The 19,688-nt window shown below is 40.2% G+C and overlaps 1 protein-coding gene across 1 annotated transcript in view; it reads left to right on the top strand.

Moving 5' to 3' along the window:
* eys (eyes shut homolog) overlaps nt 1-19,688 on the top strand; it is a 185,551-nt gene that overhangs the window by 162,710 nt on the left and 3,153 nt on the right. Inside the window, exons 44-49 of the mRNA XM_073481633.1 lie at nt 6,970-7,142; nt 13,528-13,710; nt 14,746-14,912; nt 16,749-16,893; nt 19,047-19,221; nt 19,468-19,640. Coding sequence (XP_073337734.1) covers nt 6,970-7,142; nt 13,528-13,710; nt 14,746-14,912; nt 16,749-16,893; nt 19,047-19,221; nt 19,468-19,640 — 1,016 coding nt within the window. The remainder of the gene's footprint in view (nt 1-6,969; nt 7,143-13,527; nt 13,711-14,745; nt 14,913-16,748; nt 16,894-19,046; nt 19,222-19,467; nt 19,641-19,688) is intronic.

Genomic DNA, 19,688 nt, shown 5'->3' with positions numbered 1-19,688 from the left:
ATTAATAAGCCTTAGAGGTGCTGGTGGGCATATCCTTTTTACCTTCCTGCTACGGATTTATGCCATGGACGACTTCCGGGTCAATGCCCAGCGCAGGGACTGCATGTGCAGAACGCCGAGGCCAGTTCAGGTCCAACTAAGGCGTGTACATGAAAGAGTAAATCGACTTCCAACCGTGTTATCTGGTGTGTTAGTCCAACTTTGAGAAATTCAATTTAGTACAATTTCAGTCTTATAATTTCAAGACTAACACAATAATCACAATAGTCCGACTTTTTCTAACATCATGTAAATGTACTGACTGTTAACTTTCTTTCTCATTCTCATGAGAATGGCTCAAGAAAAACAGATATTAATATTAGTACAATGTGTTGGTATGTGTTCAATGAATTGTTTATGTAGCAGCACTGTGCGCAGGTAGTTAATTAAAAGTATTGTCTCGGAGTTTAATTGTGACAGCCTTACTTTAAACAGAACCATAGACCGGCTGCTCCCACTGGTTCCAGTCTGTGTGGTATCAGTTGCAATGAAGAAAATCAAACTTCTCATTAAACTCTCGGCAAGAAATCGAACAAGTGCATTTGTTGAACTTCATATTGCAAACTTTTTAACGACCACTTTTTAGTTTTATCTACACATCAAGCAGACATGGAGCAACATTAGCATTCAATTGGATTGATGTTTCTGATTACCTGGTGGCACAAGTCCAATATTTACCTTCCTTTTATCTCTGTTTTTGGACTCCCAAGAGAAAATGTCCTGGTCTTTAGCCGTTAAATGCCCCTCTATGAAAAACACTGATTCTTTGAGGAGAACCGCACAGTCGGATAACAATTCTCTACAGGTCTGCCGCTACGATTCTTACACATGCATGTAGCCTGGATTCATCGTTTATATAAAAGTATTGATTGTAGCTGTTTTCAAGTTCTCATCAGATTGTGCGCTCCTCTGAAGTGAAAGAAAATGGATTAACACACAGATAACATAAATAGACACACACACACACACACACACACACACACACAGACAGAAGAGAATTTATGCAGACAGAATTACTTCTTGCTAATTGGCTGCAGGAGAGACGGTGCCTTGCTCATTCTGTTGATAGTCCAGCTTGGGTGGCACACAATCCTCCACTTAACAGTGAATTTTCCCAGTGCTTCATTTCACCGCCTGCAAAAGAAAGTGGAAACCAATTTTATCTTAATCAGACTTCCAGCTCTACTTGTTTCAAAGTACCTATGAAATAACTCAAGGTCCAAGAAACAATTATTTTAATTCACCATTAGAAACAAACATAGCTATCATCCCATGTGCAGTTGCATTCCCTGAAGAATATTTCCAGAGAAAACTTGCTCATTATGGAGTTTATTGTATTTGTGTCTTTGAATTTTGGAGGACGAGTGCATTCAAAACAACTCTGCTACTGTTTTTTTTTTTGGCCAAATTGGTTATTTTTATACATTTCTTCTTTTTTTGTGGTTTAAAAAAGAGTTTGTGGGTATCCTTGACATACTTAGGAGTAACTGATAATGATTATGTAAGTATTAAAATGACTTGGGGACAAGTTTCACATGAGTCAGAATGAAAACATTGCAGGAGCAGGAAATGCCTCTGATCTCTCTTTGAGAGCGGAGCAGACCTCTGTCTCCGAATAAATGAAGTTAAACACAGCACAACAGAAGGAGAGCGGGCCAATGAGTAAATAGATTTAATCAGTAAATGTGTTGAAGACTATTTTCAGCTTCAGACTGATACACATTTGGTGCTGCAGTAAGCACTTACAGCAGCAGGACAGTGTACTGTATATGAGATTGACTCAAGAGAAGCCACAATGCCTGTGTTTGTGTTAATGAAGGAGTGTGTGGCCCAGTGCAATGATGTGGCTCATTGATGCGTTGTACTAGTTTTTGGACAACAATGGACGCCTGCAGCACAGAGGAATAAGCTTTATAAGTTCTTTGATACACAGACAATGCTTTGTCGGGTCAGTTTGACTTTGATCATTAAATCTGTTGACAATAAGAAAAAGATAATAGAAAGAAAATGTATGAAAACTTTATTACATGTTTCCAACACTGGGTCTTCATCAAGGCTCCAAACAACATGATGTGGCCGCACCTATATGGTGCCAACAGCTAATAGGAAGCAATCCCACGACCCAGATAATGACAAAGGCTACCAGGTGACACAAATGGAAATTAAACCCCCATTTTCCCAGTCTTAATGGGGCTATGGATTTGACATGTGTCTGTATTTATTTTTTTTAAATAAATATTTATAAATTATTTAATATGTATGAATATGAATAGTTTTGTTCAATGAACCAGGACACTTTTTATTAGTTTCACCTGGTATGTTATAATCCGGGTCATGTAATGTTACTATATGGGCCACATTATGTTGTTTGTTGTTTGGAGCCCTGATGAAAACATGTTGGCTTTTTTAATGTGACTATAATAATGCAAATTGAAATATTGCATTTTCCTTTTCATTTATACTCGTATAACACATACATGTGTGGAATTAAATTAGTTTAGTTAAGTTTACGTTATCATTTTAATAAAGTCTCCTATGGGCTCTCATACTATAAACTAAGCTTTGTTATATTTCCTTTCTCGTTTAATTCTTTTTCTTATTTGGAGAGCCTGGATTGCCTGTTTTTTTGATGTACTCTTTTTCCTATTATCTAAGAGCACCTGCCACAGTTTTTATCTGCATTATATTACACAAAGCAACCAGTCGTCTCCTTTTTCGACATCTCCTTGTTTATTTGAAGTTGCGAATTGAAGATTGTTGAATTTAATTTCACACTGTATTAGTGACAAAGAGTCTGACTTTGTAATATTGTCTGTGACCCCCGCTATAAACAAAAGGGTCACTTTGTTATAAAAACATGCAAAACTCTACAATGGTAATTATATATTATCAGAAGAAATAAAGCACAGCTATCTGCAGATATCAAATATTTCTGCACTTCAATGTAAGAGACCAAACTAGAAAACAAGAAGTAACCTCGACTGAACCTGCTGTGGTGGTTCGTGTCAAAGACTGAAGGAAATTAAATAAGTGTGTGTGGTGTGTGTGTGTGTGTGTGTGTGTGTGTGTGTGTATCCTTGAAGCCATTATCTGCAGGTGGCTTTTGTGGGAAACATTGTGATCTCCAGTTGAAGGAATCTGTTCTCTGCAGTGGGGTGTTCGGCATCTCCACAGTGTTCCAGACACAAACATCCTCTTTTTTTATTCATTATTTTAGTCATCCAGCACCAGCCAGTCTTCAGTGTGCACATCATTTTTCACTTAATGGCTGTGTTTTCTTCTTTCAGACTTTTCACCCCTTTTTTCTGCCTATGGTGATAGTTTGAGCGTTTATGTTTTTCGTCTCCTTCCTGCTTTTAAAACACTTTCAGTTTTGGTTCCAAGAACATTACAGCTGAACAATTTGCCTTTTTTTTTTTTCCTTCTGGCAAATGCTACGTCTGTTCACAGAAGTAGGTAGAACTTCACTTCATCTGGCCCGATGACAGCTTGTGAGCTCGGTGAGAGAGGAGACCAGCGATGGCTCTACATTGCAGCCTGCAGTGGACAGGTTTTGTGTTCACAGAGAACATATGCAGAAAATCTCTCCTATTAAAAAGGACTGGTTGAATTGACAGCTGTTTGTTATTCAGGCCAAGCACATTCTTGTGCCAATTCCTCCGTCTGAACCCGTGTAAGTGAAGAAATGTTAATTCACTGTTACGCAACTTCATTTCTTTGACCTGAAGACAACACTTTGTTTATTCAAGGACAGTTTCTTGAAAGGTACGCTATGGGTTTTCTTCCTTTTCAGTCAATGTCTCAGAATTTAGAAGTGTGAAAAAACTTGAACAAATACATCGGGACATTTTCGGAAAAAGTGTCGAGTTTAAACATGCGAATATACTTTAAAAGAGTGACAGAAAGGCACAGCTCTCTGCAGAGTGCAGTGTGTTCTAGGTTGGACCGTAGAAATATTGTCTGATCCCTTTGAGAAAAAGTTCCCTCACGCTTTTTATGCCTCCTTTCTATAAGGATTTCATTTCAAGTATCATCTAAAGTATGCTTCTCTGTGGCAGTATGTTTCAAAAGACTCAACTTGCCTTCAACCGCCAAGAAAATGTTTGCAAGGGTGCCTGGAAGAGGTCAGGGAAAAATATCGAACAGCCGTCTGCTAAAACGGGATCCTGCAGGTGAATGCCATGTGTAAATTCCACTTCATCCCTTTGCTCAAATTCGGGAGACAAATAATTGTCGACTAGTGGGGAACTAGTCGTCTTTCAAATGATTTTGCCTCTCACCCACTGAGAAGAATCATAGTGTCTGGAGCGTAACGGTGTCCAATTGGCTGTTTGCAATACTGGAAAGCAAATGGCGTCTGAGTACCAAAGCAGTCCTGCTCTATAAATAATATCTACTAAACCCAGTGGTCCTTTTTTATTTTAACAAAGGATAAAGTGGGCTAAATGCTTTCATCCCGAGAACTGAGGACTGCCATGCCAGCAGAGCCTCATCAGTGCCTTACTGTAGCGCTGTATTTGCATACCAACAAGCACTTGAAAAGAACTGTTCTGTAAATAACTTACAAGGGATGAAATTTGAGAAATGCATGTGGCCGTCTACAGCGTATTGTTCCAGCTGACAGGGGTATCATAGGCTGAGCGGTCAATTATTCATCATTTTATCTGGTGCTCATTACATTAAAAATGTAGTCTTTCTTCATTATTTATGCAGCCTACAGCGCGCTGTAGCCGTGCGGTCTTTTGAATGGCGCGAGATATGGCGTGCACCAGCGTTTGTGATTAACATATTCAAATTATTTTGGAAACATTAGTACAATTTCATAATCAAAGCAATTACCTCAGCCAAATTAAAATAACCTTTTTGTCGCCCCACACATCCAAGTTTTTGATTAGGCCAATTAAAACTTGAGTGTTTTCAACCTTCCCCTCTTCTATCTGCACTTTACCTTTTTGGAGCCAGTAATGCCTGCTGCCTGAAGCGAGTGCTTGTAATCAAGTCATTTAACAATTCATTTACATTCGTTTGATAAGTTTTTATATGTTTTCTCCATGCTGGTTATTTATTTTTTGTTCTAAGAGGAGACAAAGGTATTTCTATCTGTTGCAAGGACAAGCATATGTCAGCCAAAACTTCAAGCCCAAGTGATTCTTCTCTGTTAATTCAAATTCAGCGCATCTGAAGAGGATTGATTTTTTTTCCCCAATGAAAGTAGTGAAGAGAGTAAACTCTGGTAAAATGTTCCAAGGTCGGTATTGTTGTGTTGTCTTGTGTGATACCTGTACTAAAAGCCTGTTTTTTGTATTTTTCCATCTGAAACACCTCCCGAATACACTGCCTCCTCTGATTGGTCAGCTCACACATGCCTGTGCCAGCACCGCTAACAACAACGGAGCAGCTGCGCTAAATTCATTCTTACAAGCCAAACTAGCACACTAGACATAAATCATGCAAATATGCGACTCTGTGATGTCGTGTGATGTCACAAAGTCACGGAATTAAAGGAGGCGTTTCAGGAGCAGTGTTTACTGTGGGAAAGCGTAGCTGATTTCACCAATATTTATATTTTACATTTTTGTCAAATAAAACATTCTTGTCCCACTCATCCTGTGCAGGGTGGAGTATTGGAGCTCTTGATGGCAGCCTCTCAGCACAAACAGACAGAAAAACATATTCACACTTACATTCACACCTGCCATCAATTTGAAGTGTCCAATTCACCTGCCTGTTTTCGACTGTAGGAGGAAACTGGAGCATCTGGAGGAAAACCCACGCAGTTTTTTGTGTCACCGGCATTTAAACGCAACAACTAACTGACAATGCAAGGGACAAATTAGCACTGTAGCATGGAGACTGCACCAGGAGGTGCTTCATTAAATATTTGATACAGGTTGTCAAAGATTATACAAGAAACAATGCCTGTTCTGTTCCACGCACGACAATTTTTATCTGTGACTAATATTTTTAAAAATAATGGTCACACAGCTGGCAGCGACAGTGTATAGCATCACTGTGCCTAAAATGTCTCCAAATTGACATTAGCAGCCTGTTTAATAGTCATACACAGGTGTTTTTTTACTACATTATACAGCATCCTTTTGTTCTTCAACACAGTCATACGTAACAACGCTCAACTCCGGTGACAGAATGTAAATATTTCATTTCGAGGAGCCCGTTTCTCAAGGAGCAAACTACATCCTGCAGTGCTGCTGCTCAAAACACATTATTAATTTATAGATTTGAAACCCCACCAATGCTTCCTCTATCTGATATTATACCTTTCAAAGTTGTGCACATCTCAGAGCATTTTATAAAGTCCCTGTCTGCATATTACTTTGCATGCTAGATCATCCTCCTCCTCTTGCCAGGAGAGGAAGTGCACACATATGAATCGAGGAGAGGAGACAGAAAATCCTGTACGGTTTCTGGTTATAAGTTTTCTGACATGCTACTAATCATCTGCTGTAATTTCTTAGGCGCCGTGTGTTTACCTTTACCGAGAGACGTATGTGAACTAATTTCTGCCGCTGCGAGAGCTATTACAAGATTCCTATTTTTCTCCAAAGCTGTCCACACATTCATTGAAATGCTTGTGATTCAGTGGGCCTCATGTATCAAAAGTTTATTTTCCAAATTATTGTTGCATTACAGGGTAGTTTGTTTTATCTTCTCCTCTCTCCTTGTGTGTTCTTTGGACACTGTGTGAGCTTGTAAAGCCGGGCTGCCCAAAGTGGGGACTTGCGTCTAAAAATACTAAACAATAGGTGTTTGCTTTCGGCCCGGACCCTGCCCTAAGTTTCAGTTTTGGCCTTACAACGGAGAGAGTTTGGGCCCCCCTGTTGTAAAGCGTCTGGACACGTTGCTGTAATGTCACGGTCCATTTTCACCTCTGGCCTAATGATGTCTTCCTCTGTATGTCCACACATTTAGCGATGCGGAGGACTGGTTCTGTGAGTGCCCCCCGCTCTACACAGGCCGGCTGTGCCAGTTCAACGCCTGCGAGCGCAACCCCTGTGGTCACGGAGCCACATGCATCCCAAAGTCGCCGTTGGAAGCCGTGTGCCTCTGCCCCTACGGGAGACAAGGTCTACTGTGTGACGAACGTAAGTGTAAAAGCGCCCGCACAGATCTATGCAGAGTAGATTTAGCAGCTTTATTAAGATGATCTGCAAACAGTCGGTGAATGAGAGCCCTGAGCAGTCGGTAGAATGGGAGCCTGTTGTTAAGTAAAGGGATTAATGAAACTAAATTGTGCTGAAAAGGCAGAAACGTCTTCCTCCAGCAAAAGAGTTAGATGATAAAGGCAAAACTCACGCCGGCTTTGCTGAATATTCCAAAAGACTCCTCTCAGTTCATGAGATCTTATTTCCCAACAACTGAATTTCAGCAGTGTGAAAGCAACTTCTCTTAAGAACTTTTCTCTTATAATGTCAGGCTCACGCTGTACAGAGAGGTGTTGATGTGCTCTCACATTACCAGCAAAGCTAGCTTGCTGTCACTTCTGTCTGTCTGTGGACACTTATTTTCCATTTCATTATAGGCTGTAACACAATACCCTGGTAAATAATAAGTTTCTTTTACCATCACACAACTCCACAGCTATAAGAATTTGATCTGGGCTGACTGTCTACCCAAGACTGATGATTATTTCTGAGCGGTTAGCATTTTGACCTTTGTTCGGATCAGTTAATAATGGTCGTGCAGCTGTCTGCATGTATCATTTTTGTTCTCTTGTCTCTGTACTGAATGTACTGTCTGTAACTTTGTGTCGTACTGCTGCTGTCATCTTGACCAGGTTTCTCTAATGAGATAGCCTGTCTAAATGAAGGTTAATAATACAGTCAGGGAAATAGACACATCAGTGACAGGCTCTGAACTATGTTACATACTATATTGAGACATAAAGACAGATGTTATATGTAGTCACCACATGAGACATTGAAGCTGAGACACTGAAAGACATTTAAAGTGCAGTTGTTGAAGAATCACTGGAGCAACTGATTAACAGAAAACATAAACACATTAATGACCAGACACATAATGACCGACATTTCTATTTGTGTTTAATGCTAATTAGCAAATGTAAATGTAACATGTTCAACTAACAGTGACGGTGGTAAACATGTCATTTGATTTAATTCAGCGCTTTCAGTGTGTAATTCCCCAAAACAATTTCACAAAACAAATAATACACTGTAACCCAAACTACTACTACTACCATGACTAAAAAAACTAAAACTTATCTGCCCCTTCCTTAATAACATAACATACTGTAGATACAGATGGCCATGCCCTTTTTTGATTAACTTTTTATGTATCACATAAAATTTGACATTCAGTTGCACTCAAGGATGAGCTGATTAGGTTTTGTTGGTCAAAGGTCAATGTCGTTGTGACCTCATGGCGTCCCGTTTTCAGAAACACATTGAGGGAATTTAATTCCATTCAATTCTAGTTTCTTTGTACATTTTCTTGAATATTTGAGCAACATTTTTGAGTAATTGTGCAGAGAATTCCAGTTTCACTCTGAAATCACTGAAATACACGTCTGCTTTTAGTTCAGTACATGCATACAGACTTTTGAAATCAAATTTCTATCCAGGATTCTCACCATTTGATTTTCAAGGTGCATTATGTTAGAAATTCAGTTTAAAACATTCAAAAATTACCAAAATTATCAACAGAATGTGAAGAAATAAAAGTTTTGTTATCTATGTATTGTGTTGCAGTGATATGTATTGAAGTTAGCATGCTAACCCAGCTAGCCCCTAGCCACTTTGTAGCTCAAGTGATGCCCAGAGCTCCCAGTCCAGGCAGAGTAAGCTGATAGGGTCGCTAAATGCATGGTCAAGTTAGCAGCAGTTAGCTGTTATGCTGATTTTATGCCACCCCCTATTTGTTTGGAGTATATGTATGAATTGAATGTTTTTAAATCAACTAAATCTTTACATTTCAACTCATATGATTTAATAAACAATCTGTTGGTATGTTCTCTTACATGTTTATGCGTGTTAAAACATGTGCATGTCATCGTCGTGATTTGTGCTAACATTCTGACATTAGCTTTTAGCTCAAAGCACTACTGTACTATGGCTGTAGATTCTTGTTTATTGTCTTGTTTACTCAACATTTTAGTCACACAAAGCTTTTTGGAGCTAATTCGGGAAGACTAAGAAGTTATAGAAAATGGGATTATCTGTTCCATAGTGGGCTGTGCTATAATTCCAGTAGAACTATAAGAAGGAGGCTTCATAGACAGTGGTTCTCACAAACAAAGGGTTTTGCTTGACTAAACTGAAGGCAGGAGCAGCAGGGTGCCTGGCATATAAGTCGCTCAGCCATGTCACATCCCCCTGACAGACTCTCTGCACCCACATGCCAAACAGAGTAACCTAACCTTCCTTTGTCACACTAACTATATGGCTGACATTTGAATTTAGATCCTGATAACATCAGATAAGATCAGACTCAAAATCTGATCACTCCCCTGCCTCCCTGGGCTTTGTTTGTACTCGTAAAATACTGTCAGCCGTAGTGCGGTAGTTCTCTGTTTGAGAAAAGGCCAAAGTTGTTTGTCCAGCAGGAAACATGAAAGAGCAAAATGTTTTTTTATAGGTACAATATTCTCAGTTCTGAGTTCACATATGCACTTTAAAACATAAGGTTGGTCTGTGAACAAGCAGGAAATAGAGGAAAGGGAAGACTAGGAAGTGGGAATGATGCTGGAGTGCCTCAAGAGTTGAATTCATGAAACATTCATGGACACTCGAGATGACTTCACTCAGAATTATTAATGATCTATCTTTGTATACAAGATGCCCACACCTCCTCCAGATTAATGTTTGGAATTAATAAAGAAAAAAAAAACACTGAAGACAATACGCCCCATGTGAAATATACAGTACTACGAGTACAGTATTATCACTTCCTGTGTCTGTTTTGAATATTAGCTTTGTTTGCAAATTTGATGGTGATGACTGTGAATATCATTTTAATTGCCTTCCGCCAAGGTTCGGTTAGTTTCTCTGTTTGTCAGAAGGATTACAGAAAAAGCTACTGGCACGATTTTCAGTCATTATCAACTCAACCCCATATTGATAGTCGAGCGAAAATTCGTTGTCTACAAAACATTTCCGGGGCTTCACAGCAAAACAGCGTTGTAGCATTCTGCTGAACAACAGAAGTAGATGGGGACTTGTTTAAAAACGTAAAGAAACAACCCAAAAAAAACTCCATAGCTTCTTCGGCATAGTCTCAGAGAGGGTTAGAGGTCTCAAATTGATTTGAAAATACGTTATATGTTTTGTGGAGAATGAAAACTCACCTGACTTCCCATAGTCATGAGGGTGAGCAGAGCTGAATTTTCATTTTGGGATGAACAAAACAATATTTTGACACAATTCTACTAGTTTTGTAAATATATCCAGATATACTGTAGATCAGGGGTTCCCAACCTTTTTGACAACACATACCAGACATGAGTATATTTTCTGTAAACATGTTTACACTTTATGTAAATAAAATCAATTTTTTGTACATTTTAATGTTAAATGAAAATGATTTGCCTTGTGAGGTGTAATAAAAAGGTAGCCATTTCCAGGAAATAAATTACACCCTTAGTTCCTAGTGGGTTTTAGCGGCCCAGTACCGAACGACCCAAGACCCGGTACCGGTTTGGTTGGGTATCCCTGCTATATATAGTGTCTGCACATGCAGATTTCCATATCATAGAAGAGTGGACTATTTCTAGTTTTTTTTCCACTCAAGGAAGGATACGTTAAGTGACAGGTCTTAGTGCAAAAATAATGGCAACGCTCATTTTAACACAGCCACACAATAAACAAACAACAGCCGAGTGTCGACATGCGGTTATGTAATGCAACCTTTTTTTAGTACATCATATTTTTTTACAGATACAATCCATTTTCAGTGGTTTTAACTGTGCAGCATTATTCTGCATCAGCACTCCTGTTTAGTATTGATTTAGTGAAGTTTCTGTTGCCCTTGCATTGTTCTGAGATTGAAAAGAAAATAATAATATACTCTATACAGTCTCTGTAACTCAGGGCAAGTGCTGTTTTTCCCCGGCTGCTGTATGGCGGCTATAAGAAGCACAGTTTATGTCCGAATGCGTTTCACAATCTGGTCGCCGCGTGTCATCCTGTACTTCCTCTGCCACTCCTGCTGGTTTGCACCGTATTACGCAAATACCCAGCAAAGTGGAAATGCTATGTTATATTATGTGACAGAGTGCGGCGTTATAATCCATAGATGGATGCATTTCACTGAGGCAGTTCTTAAGCTGCTTTGATAATATATGTACTGAAAGCACAAGTTAGAGAGTGTTGTGCAGTGATGAGTTAGCCAACAGAAACCCTGCGTAGGAGTACATAACCGTAAACCATTGAACCTAAGTGATTTCTGTTAATCCTATGTTTATACATCAAACATACTGTAAATTATCTTTTTGCATAATGGTTGAATGAGGAGAATAAATGACTTACTGCTACACTCCCGTCACATCCTGCAGTATAAGACATGTTATTGGACCTTCGTGATCTTATATGATTGCTGTTTAGGCATAAAAAGGTAACTGATGGTAAAGTCAACCTTTTCTGAGGCTTAGAGTTACTGTATGAGATTAAACCTTCCTGCAGGATAGTTCTCAGATATGTAATGCTAATCTCCTTTACTGTCTGTCGAATAAGATGTAGATGGGCCCAACGAAATGATGGCCACGCATCTTACAGATGTCATATTTTTAGGTTTATTTTAGCTCCATCTCTCTCTATTTCCTCAGCAGACAAGAAAACAAAAGACAAAAAAGTTTCAGCATATGCATACACAGTCATTGCTGAAGTCTCTCAAGGTAGTGTCCATTGATGAGCAGGCCCAAGGACGTTAGCAAAACAAGCATTGTGCTCAAATTAGGTGAAATTGCTGCAAATGTATCACCGTTGAAGAGGCACATTAACAAACACTGTACATCATTTGAAACAGGAGTGGTATGTTCTTCCTCTGCAGCCATGTTGGTTCTGACCCACAATGCTACTGAACCATGACATCACCACATGTCCTCATAACATGTCCCACAATGCCCTTAACGAAACTGAAAATAAAACGAGCATTTCATGTCTGAACCAGAAATTTAAGGTGGTAAATTTTAGACGCTTTATTAATCAGCTGATTTATCACATTTTTAATTACTTTTTTAATGGCTGCATGAACTCAAGTAATCACGAATTTATGACAGAAGCGCATACAACTGGATGAAGTATGTCTCTGAGACAGTTCCGGGGAGTTTTATTTTAGACATTGCAGGGGATTCATTCAAAATGAAAAGCAAATTCAGGGCTCATGTTTGTGAAACTTATGATGTTTAGTTTTTGTGGACACCATATTCTCCAGAGGTGTTGATTTAACTCCCTGTCCCTCACCTGCAGTTTGAAATTCTGATTAAAAAAACTCCATTTTGGTTTTCATGACATTTATTATTATTTCCTGGTCATCTCAAATGTGCTAATATCAATTTGGATCAGCTCAGATGAGAAATTAATTTGCGCAGAAAAGGCTCAAGGGTAATCCATCGATAAACAGAGTAAATAGCTCAAGGTCATTTCATTTAGTAATAATGGTCGACATTTTGTTTGTAGTTTGTATCTGCTCTGAACAGGTGGGAAGAACACACACACACACACACACACACACACACACACACACACACACACACACACACAACAAAGCTGTAACACTCACTCAGGCCGTTCAATGAAACAATAGGCAAATAAAGCTCAAGCAGACTACAGATGATAACAGAAGCGTTTGTGGCTTTATTAATAATTTAGCGGCCAAACAGAGCTGAGGGCATTCACAGAGGGGAGCGCTGAACCTCCTCTTAGCCATCGCCTGGGGCTGCAGAAGAAATACAAGGTGTTTCCAGTGAAGACAAAGAAAGTGCAGTTTTGTGTTTGAATCCTCACTGCTGTATTAAAATAAATACAAAATACACAGCATCATGTAATTTTGAATGAGCATGGGGAAATTTAAATTTAGTCCCCGGTGTTAAATCAAGTAGATGGGTATGCTGAGAGGAAGTACAAGAGAGAGCATTATTGAATCAGCCATGCATTCGGAATTGTAATTGAATATCACTGGGATTATTGTGCCACCCTTGTGAACATTGAGTGTGAAGCGATTGCTTGCTTGCCAGAACCCGTCCTAAACAGCTATTAATGAAAATAGAATAGGACTGAAGAGGTGATAGTATTTGAAAAACAGGTCATCATCTAATAGCATTCAGAAAAGAAAATGTTTCACTAACCTCTGGTGTGTAATGTGCAGCAATAGTGCCATCTTTTGGTAACCTGCGAGGGGGAGATGAGGAATCAGACCTCTTTCCACTCAGTTCAGACAAGATTCCCCACACAGATCAGCAAACACAAGTTTCAACACACACATGAAATAAATGTGTTTTTTCTTCTCCTGCAGCCATCAACATAACTCGGCCCAGATTCGGTGGAAGTGATGAGTTTGGTTACACGTCCTTTGTGGCTTATCCCTCTATCCCCAGCCTCAGCCTCTTCTACGAGTTCAAGTTGAAGTTCACGCTCGCCAATAATTCATCCGCTGTGAAAGACAACCTGATGCTGTTCGCTGGGCATAAAGGACGAGGTGAGCTCCCATCTAGACGCACGCGCGGCAATTTAAAATCATTCTTACGGTCAAATGAAAAAGAGGGAGACGAACCTCGGGATGACTCCTCAGTTGGATTTGAGTTGTCAAACTTCATTAAGGATTTTAAAAAGACATGCTATTGCCATTTTAAGAGGCTTCACCCCGCTGTGTATGGTAATGTGCTATCTAATAGATATCCACTCTCCTCTGAGGTCCTTTAATCAAGAGGATCCCCAGAAGGATTGTCTTTCTTGGCAGATTTTTGAGACATTATTAATGAGTCTTCCTGCAGTTCAGCAATTAGTTGATTTCCAGCTAAACCGTTATTGTTCTTGACTCTCAAAGGGAGCGTGTTGGAACTGCGAGCATAAAATAAGCATGTGATCCGAGCATCTCAAAAGTATCAATGTTAATTGCATTAAATGGACTTTGAGGTGCAGGTGCAATGTGACGCTGTCAGCAGCCCTCACTTTAAATTAGGATCTCCTCTCCGCGGGGTCAGATCTGGTAGCAGGTAAAGGCAGAGTCATTGTCACCAGCACGTTTCATCAGAAGAAGAAGAAAAGACACAAGATCTTGTGGATCTCCTGCACTTGTTTTCTCTGGAGAGTACAATTCATCAAGGTGGAGGCAAAGCAAAACAAGAGCAATACGAATAATGAGATACTTGTCAGGAGTGTGAGCAGCACAGCTGGAAATGGTACAAATTCAAAGGCACAATATAAGAATAGATGCAAATAATTTGCGTGGTAATTGGTATAGTGAAGTGGCTTCTTTTGATCACCTCCGCCAAGGAATGAGTTCATTATCTCATAGCAGTAATTAAGTTACAGTGAAGAGAGGCAAAGTATACAACAAGACATGAAACACGAGGACATCTGAAACTAATCTTTAAGCAAACAAATGTTTCATTTGTTCTAAATGTTTGTTTGTAATGAATCTGCAGATCACTCGCTGAGGATGCTCTGTAGGAAATGTATTATTATATTTGTCCGATGTGCTCATGGAAAACTTTTGACGTGTATGTTCCAGGCAACGATGGCGATGACTTCCTCGTCTTGGGGTTACGAAATGGCAGAGTCATGCATAAATTCAACCTTGGATCAGGAGTCGCGACCATCGTCAGTGATCGACTGAACCACCAGATCGACATCCACACCGTTACATTTGGAAGGTCCAAGAAAACAGGATGGCTGAAGGTGATTTTACTAAAGTAGTAAAGTTTTGTGCCGCGATTCTTCTAAAAATAGTTCCCAACCAGTGGGTCAGTAGCTTTCAAGGCTAGATCTTAAGGGCCCAGCAGAAAATAAAAGGAATAGGAAAGAAATGATATGCATTTTCTGTTTAACAGAACCTTTTGGGACAAAATGATTCTTTTTCTTGTGAAATAATGAATGATTCTGGGTCTTCAGGCTTCTTAAAGTCAAATCGCTCTCTCCTCTGGAAGGAGAGGGGAAATTAAATCTGTAGTTGGGCTGCTGACAGTGCAAAAACTGCATACAGAGACGTATGAAGATAAACTGATGTACAGAATGGATAACTGGCCAATCCTAAGAACAGAAAGCAGGTACAGTATGTAACCATCTTTCCATTGTCTGCATAAGATATTGAGGGAGCTACCGAGTTTGAAAAGTAAAGCCAGTGCTGAAGTGTCTTAAACCTACATTCTGTCTCATGGCCAGCGGGGTGGTATTCCACTGGTTAAAAACAAATAGTGATTGTATGTAAGCTTATGACAAAATGACCCGACTTCTCACTTGATTTATTACCTCAGTAAACAGTTTACTTATGAGTTTATGGTCTTAATTGGTAGTTTCAAGTCTTCTTCAATACAGCATGATGTTCATTTGGTAAATTATGGTCCCATCTAGAGCAGAATAGACAATAAAGCAGGGTATGGTGTTGGGTGCAGCTAGCTTCTAATCGCCAGGTTGCTACCATGGCATGTCCTTGGCTTCTCAGTCAGATCCAATCAGGATACCCTCCCCAGCTCCACCCTCTCGTTCAAGTATTGTCACTTCTAGCTCAAAAAACCAAGATGGAGACAGAAAAATCAAGGCTTCACAACAATAGTCCACAAATCAATGGGTGACGTCACACTGGTTTCAGACTTTCACATTTTACCATAGTAAACCTTACCTGGTTTACTATCATTCAAGGTCACTCAATTCAAGGGTAAATCTTTTTTTCTCTTAAAAATTATAAGAAAGAGATAAGAAAGAAATATGTGTTCATGAAGAATGTATTTTGTTATATTTCAGACTTGTATCTTTTTATTGTGAAAAAATGAATCATACAAGGTTTTTTCGCTTCGAAAAATCCCTTCAAGTGAAAGGAGAAGGAGAATGAACTCTAAAGTTGAACTGCACAAAGTGTTAACAGTGCATGTAGAGACATAATGTACAGTACAGTAATGTACAGAATGAATAATAGACCAATGGATAAGTAACTTAATACATTAAATACAAGCCAAAAAGGGTGATGACCACTGTTTTTTACAAGATGTTCCCTCATTTGATCTCATCAAAACACTCATTGAGCCCTATTTCATATCAAGTACTCACACTTTGTCACCTTGCTGTTTAAGGTACAACTTGTAGGTATTAGACTTTGTACTTACACACAAGAACACTGCAGATTTATCCATTGTTGGTGGTGCGGGCTGATAAATGGTGTCTTAGCGAGGTGATTTTCTTGGAACACATCAGGTCTCTTTGTACCAAAAAGAATCATTTCGGTCCAGTGATCAGGCAGAACGGGATGTTCACATCATTTAAAGTGTGGCTGAAAAATCTGCAGGAACCGTGAGACACCTCCCCGGGGAATCAATGCCTCGAAGAATTTAGACTGTTCAGAGGTAAAAACGTGAGAGTTGAGCTATGTAGCTACTGTGGATCATAAGTGGACTGAATAACTCTGTGATCAATCCAAGGTTGTGCATTGTCAACATTGGCAGATGTCTAAATGAATGGCGCTCCCACGCTGACGCCTACAGACGTCAGAGCTTGAATAATGACATTTCATGTCTTTCTAAGGTTGATGGACAACGCAACAGGACGGGCTCGTCTCCAGGACCCCTGGTTGGCCTCAATGTTTTCAACCAGCTCTTTGTGGGTGGATATAATGAGTACACCCCTGAACTACTGCCACTTGGCTCCAGGTTCCGTCATGGCTTTCAGGGTAAGACCGCTACGGCTTGATTACAACCAAACAACTCGGCCGTCTGGAGTGAGAGCACTGGGGCTTGGAGTTTCTCCCAGGATCTCCGTGTCTTTGTAAACAGAGTGGAAGGTGTGTAATGAAAGGGGAGTTACAGGCCCAGACTGTGTACGAGGCCAGAGCAGAGCTTTGAGGCTGATTGTATCTGCAACCTTTAATCACTCCCCGTACAGTCTCGCGTCGTGTGCAAATCCATTCCTCTGCTGATAAGTCACCTCAACAAGGGTGCCATAGCAATAATCTTTGTCATCATCAACATCATTTATGCTTTCTCTCAAGTGACCCCACGAATGAATGTATTCTGGTGAGCATTCATCGTGCTCGCTAATGTGCGGAGCTGTGGAGCAAAATTGCCATAACCGTAATGATGACAACAGCTATGAATATCATCATAACCATATTCAGCAGTCTCCGCACCACAGCAATGAAGCTTGTTATTACGAAATGTCATGGCACATCCATTTGAGGTGAACAAGAGCTTCTATGTTTAAGGACTGGAGCGATTTTGTGCGTTCGCTTATTTATCATCGTTTAATTCATTTTTTCTGCTCGCCAAATAAACCTTCAAAAATCAAATCAGCCATGGTGGAGCATCGGTGTGGCTGTCGCAGTCCCTCCCGTACTGGTGAGCACTACCTGAGCCAGCCGACTCTGGTGGAACCATAACCTTTTTGCTCGCGATGTAATGAGAACTCATGAGCGTCTAATCAGATCTGTGTGACCTTCCTCGAGCCCTAATCATGATGGCTGGCAGTGAACACACTGATAATGCACTTCACTCCCAGTTATCAACAGATCCACACTCCCCTGTGGAAAGGTGGCAGAGGAGGTACTGTGGCTGCTGGGGAAAAAAAATAAAATAAAATCAGTTACTCAATTTGAGCTGTTGATCAAATGGCATAAACGGGGAAGTTTGTGGATTAAAAACTCTCATTTCCTCCTGCTTTGATGCAGATATTTTTTATCAGGCTCGCTAAAAGATCTCGAGGGGTCATTTCATTTTGAAACGTCAGTCATTTTGTGTTTTTTTAACAATTGCGACGGGAGTGCAGTAAGAAATATTCTGAAACAATTGGACAGTTTTGTGAGATTATTTTTACAGCGCATTTTACTTTCAGTATTTTTCCTGACAGGTCTAATTGCTAAACTCGGCTCCCCGGGTTTTCTTGGTTCTCTTACAAGAGGCAGCGTGCGCGGCTGAAACAAAAATAACCAGCTTTTATAATCTTCCTTATGAATCTGCTTCGCTTCACGACCGTCTATGTTTGCAGCACCGCAGCCATCACTTGAGTCTGCCAAGTAGACAGCATCATGCCATGAATATTCATGAATGAGCATGACATTTCCCCTGCATCCTGTTTATGCCAGTGACTAATGCAGCAGAGAGAAGGGAGCCTGCATGTGCAGATGACTGCGAGGCTTGTGCTCGGGCCTCGTATTTATAGAAGGCCCTGTCCTCGGCAGGTACAGGCCAAAGCAAATATTGTCTTGATAGAATTGAATCATGATGATGTGCGTGATGACGGGGGGAAAAAAACTCAGACATCTTGAATGCCTGAACTGTAGTATAGACACCATTAAAGACAGATTTAAAGGGGCACTCAGAATTTTAATATTTACAATATTAATGAGGTAATAATACACACTCAGAAATAATGAATAAAGAAGATCTTTAGAGGAAAGATCTCTTCCACGTCTCAGAGGAAAATAAGGTCCCCAGAACTATGTTTGAAGCCAGAAAGGTGGCAGGGTCCGCCACATATAAACAAAGTCAAACAGTATGAAATTGTGTTGTCCTTTAAGGTCAGTTTGTTTTTTCCCTAAATGTCTTCCCCAAAACTACATAATGCACCTTTAAGTAAGTCTAGTTGATATCAAATCCTCTGGTGTCACACGACAAAATAAACATCCATCAAAGACATTCATTATAAACACATTTTCAGAGGTGTTTCATTTTTTATTAGCCTTATTCTGGTGGGAAACACAATTCAGATTAGTCACATTTTAGTGTGCGCACCTTTAATCTTCATACAAGGAAACCGAGGAATGTTGTTTTTGCTCCGATAATCTTCTATCAGAGAAATGAAAGTGTCCCTCTGTTTTTTTTTTTAAAGGGTGCATATTTGATGTGCAGTTTAGCACAAGAAGAGACAGAAAGTTCCAAGTACTGGGACAGCCTGCGGGACGTCCAGCCTTCGGGCGCAGCGTGGGTCAGTGTGGCGTCACCCCGTGTGTTCATGTCCGCTGCAGAAACGGAGGGACATGTGCGGACTCCGGCTCCTCTGTGTAGTACGTGAAAAATCAGCAATATTTGGGCTCACTTTTCTGATTATTTATAATGAGTTCGCTCATGAATAACACATGGAGGCGTTATACTTGAGTTGAATGCACACCAACAACTTTACACTATTCCCATATGTATTGTGACTAGGCATCAATAATTTATAGAAAACTCGGTTACGCCGTGCGAGTATAGCGACAGGAAATGACAGTGTTTACAAGCCTTTCACAGTGTCTGACTGTGTCCGTCTGCAGTTGCCAGTGCCCATTAGGATGGAAGGGAGCGCTCTGTTCTGAGACCGTGTCTGTGTGTGATGTCGAGCACAGTCCCCCTCCTCTGTGTGCCCACGGCTCCACCTGCATCCCTCTCCCCAATGGATATACCTGCCAGTGCCCCCTGGGGACTGCGGGGCTCTACTGCGAGAAAGGTTGCATCATTGAGCCCTAACTGTATCATTATATATGATTTTATTTAG

This window comes from Pagrus major, chromosome 15 (assembly GCF_040436345.1).
Source record: "Pagrus major chromosome 15, Pma_NU_1.0".
NCBI classification, from domain to species: domain Eukaryota; kingdom Metazoa; phylum Chordata; class Actinopteri; order Spariformes; family Sparidae; genus Pagrus; species Pagrus major.
Note: the sequence above shows the minus strand (reverse complement) of the source record. Positions and strands in the feature narration are given on the sequence as shown.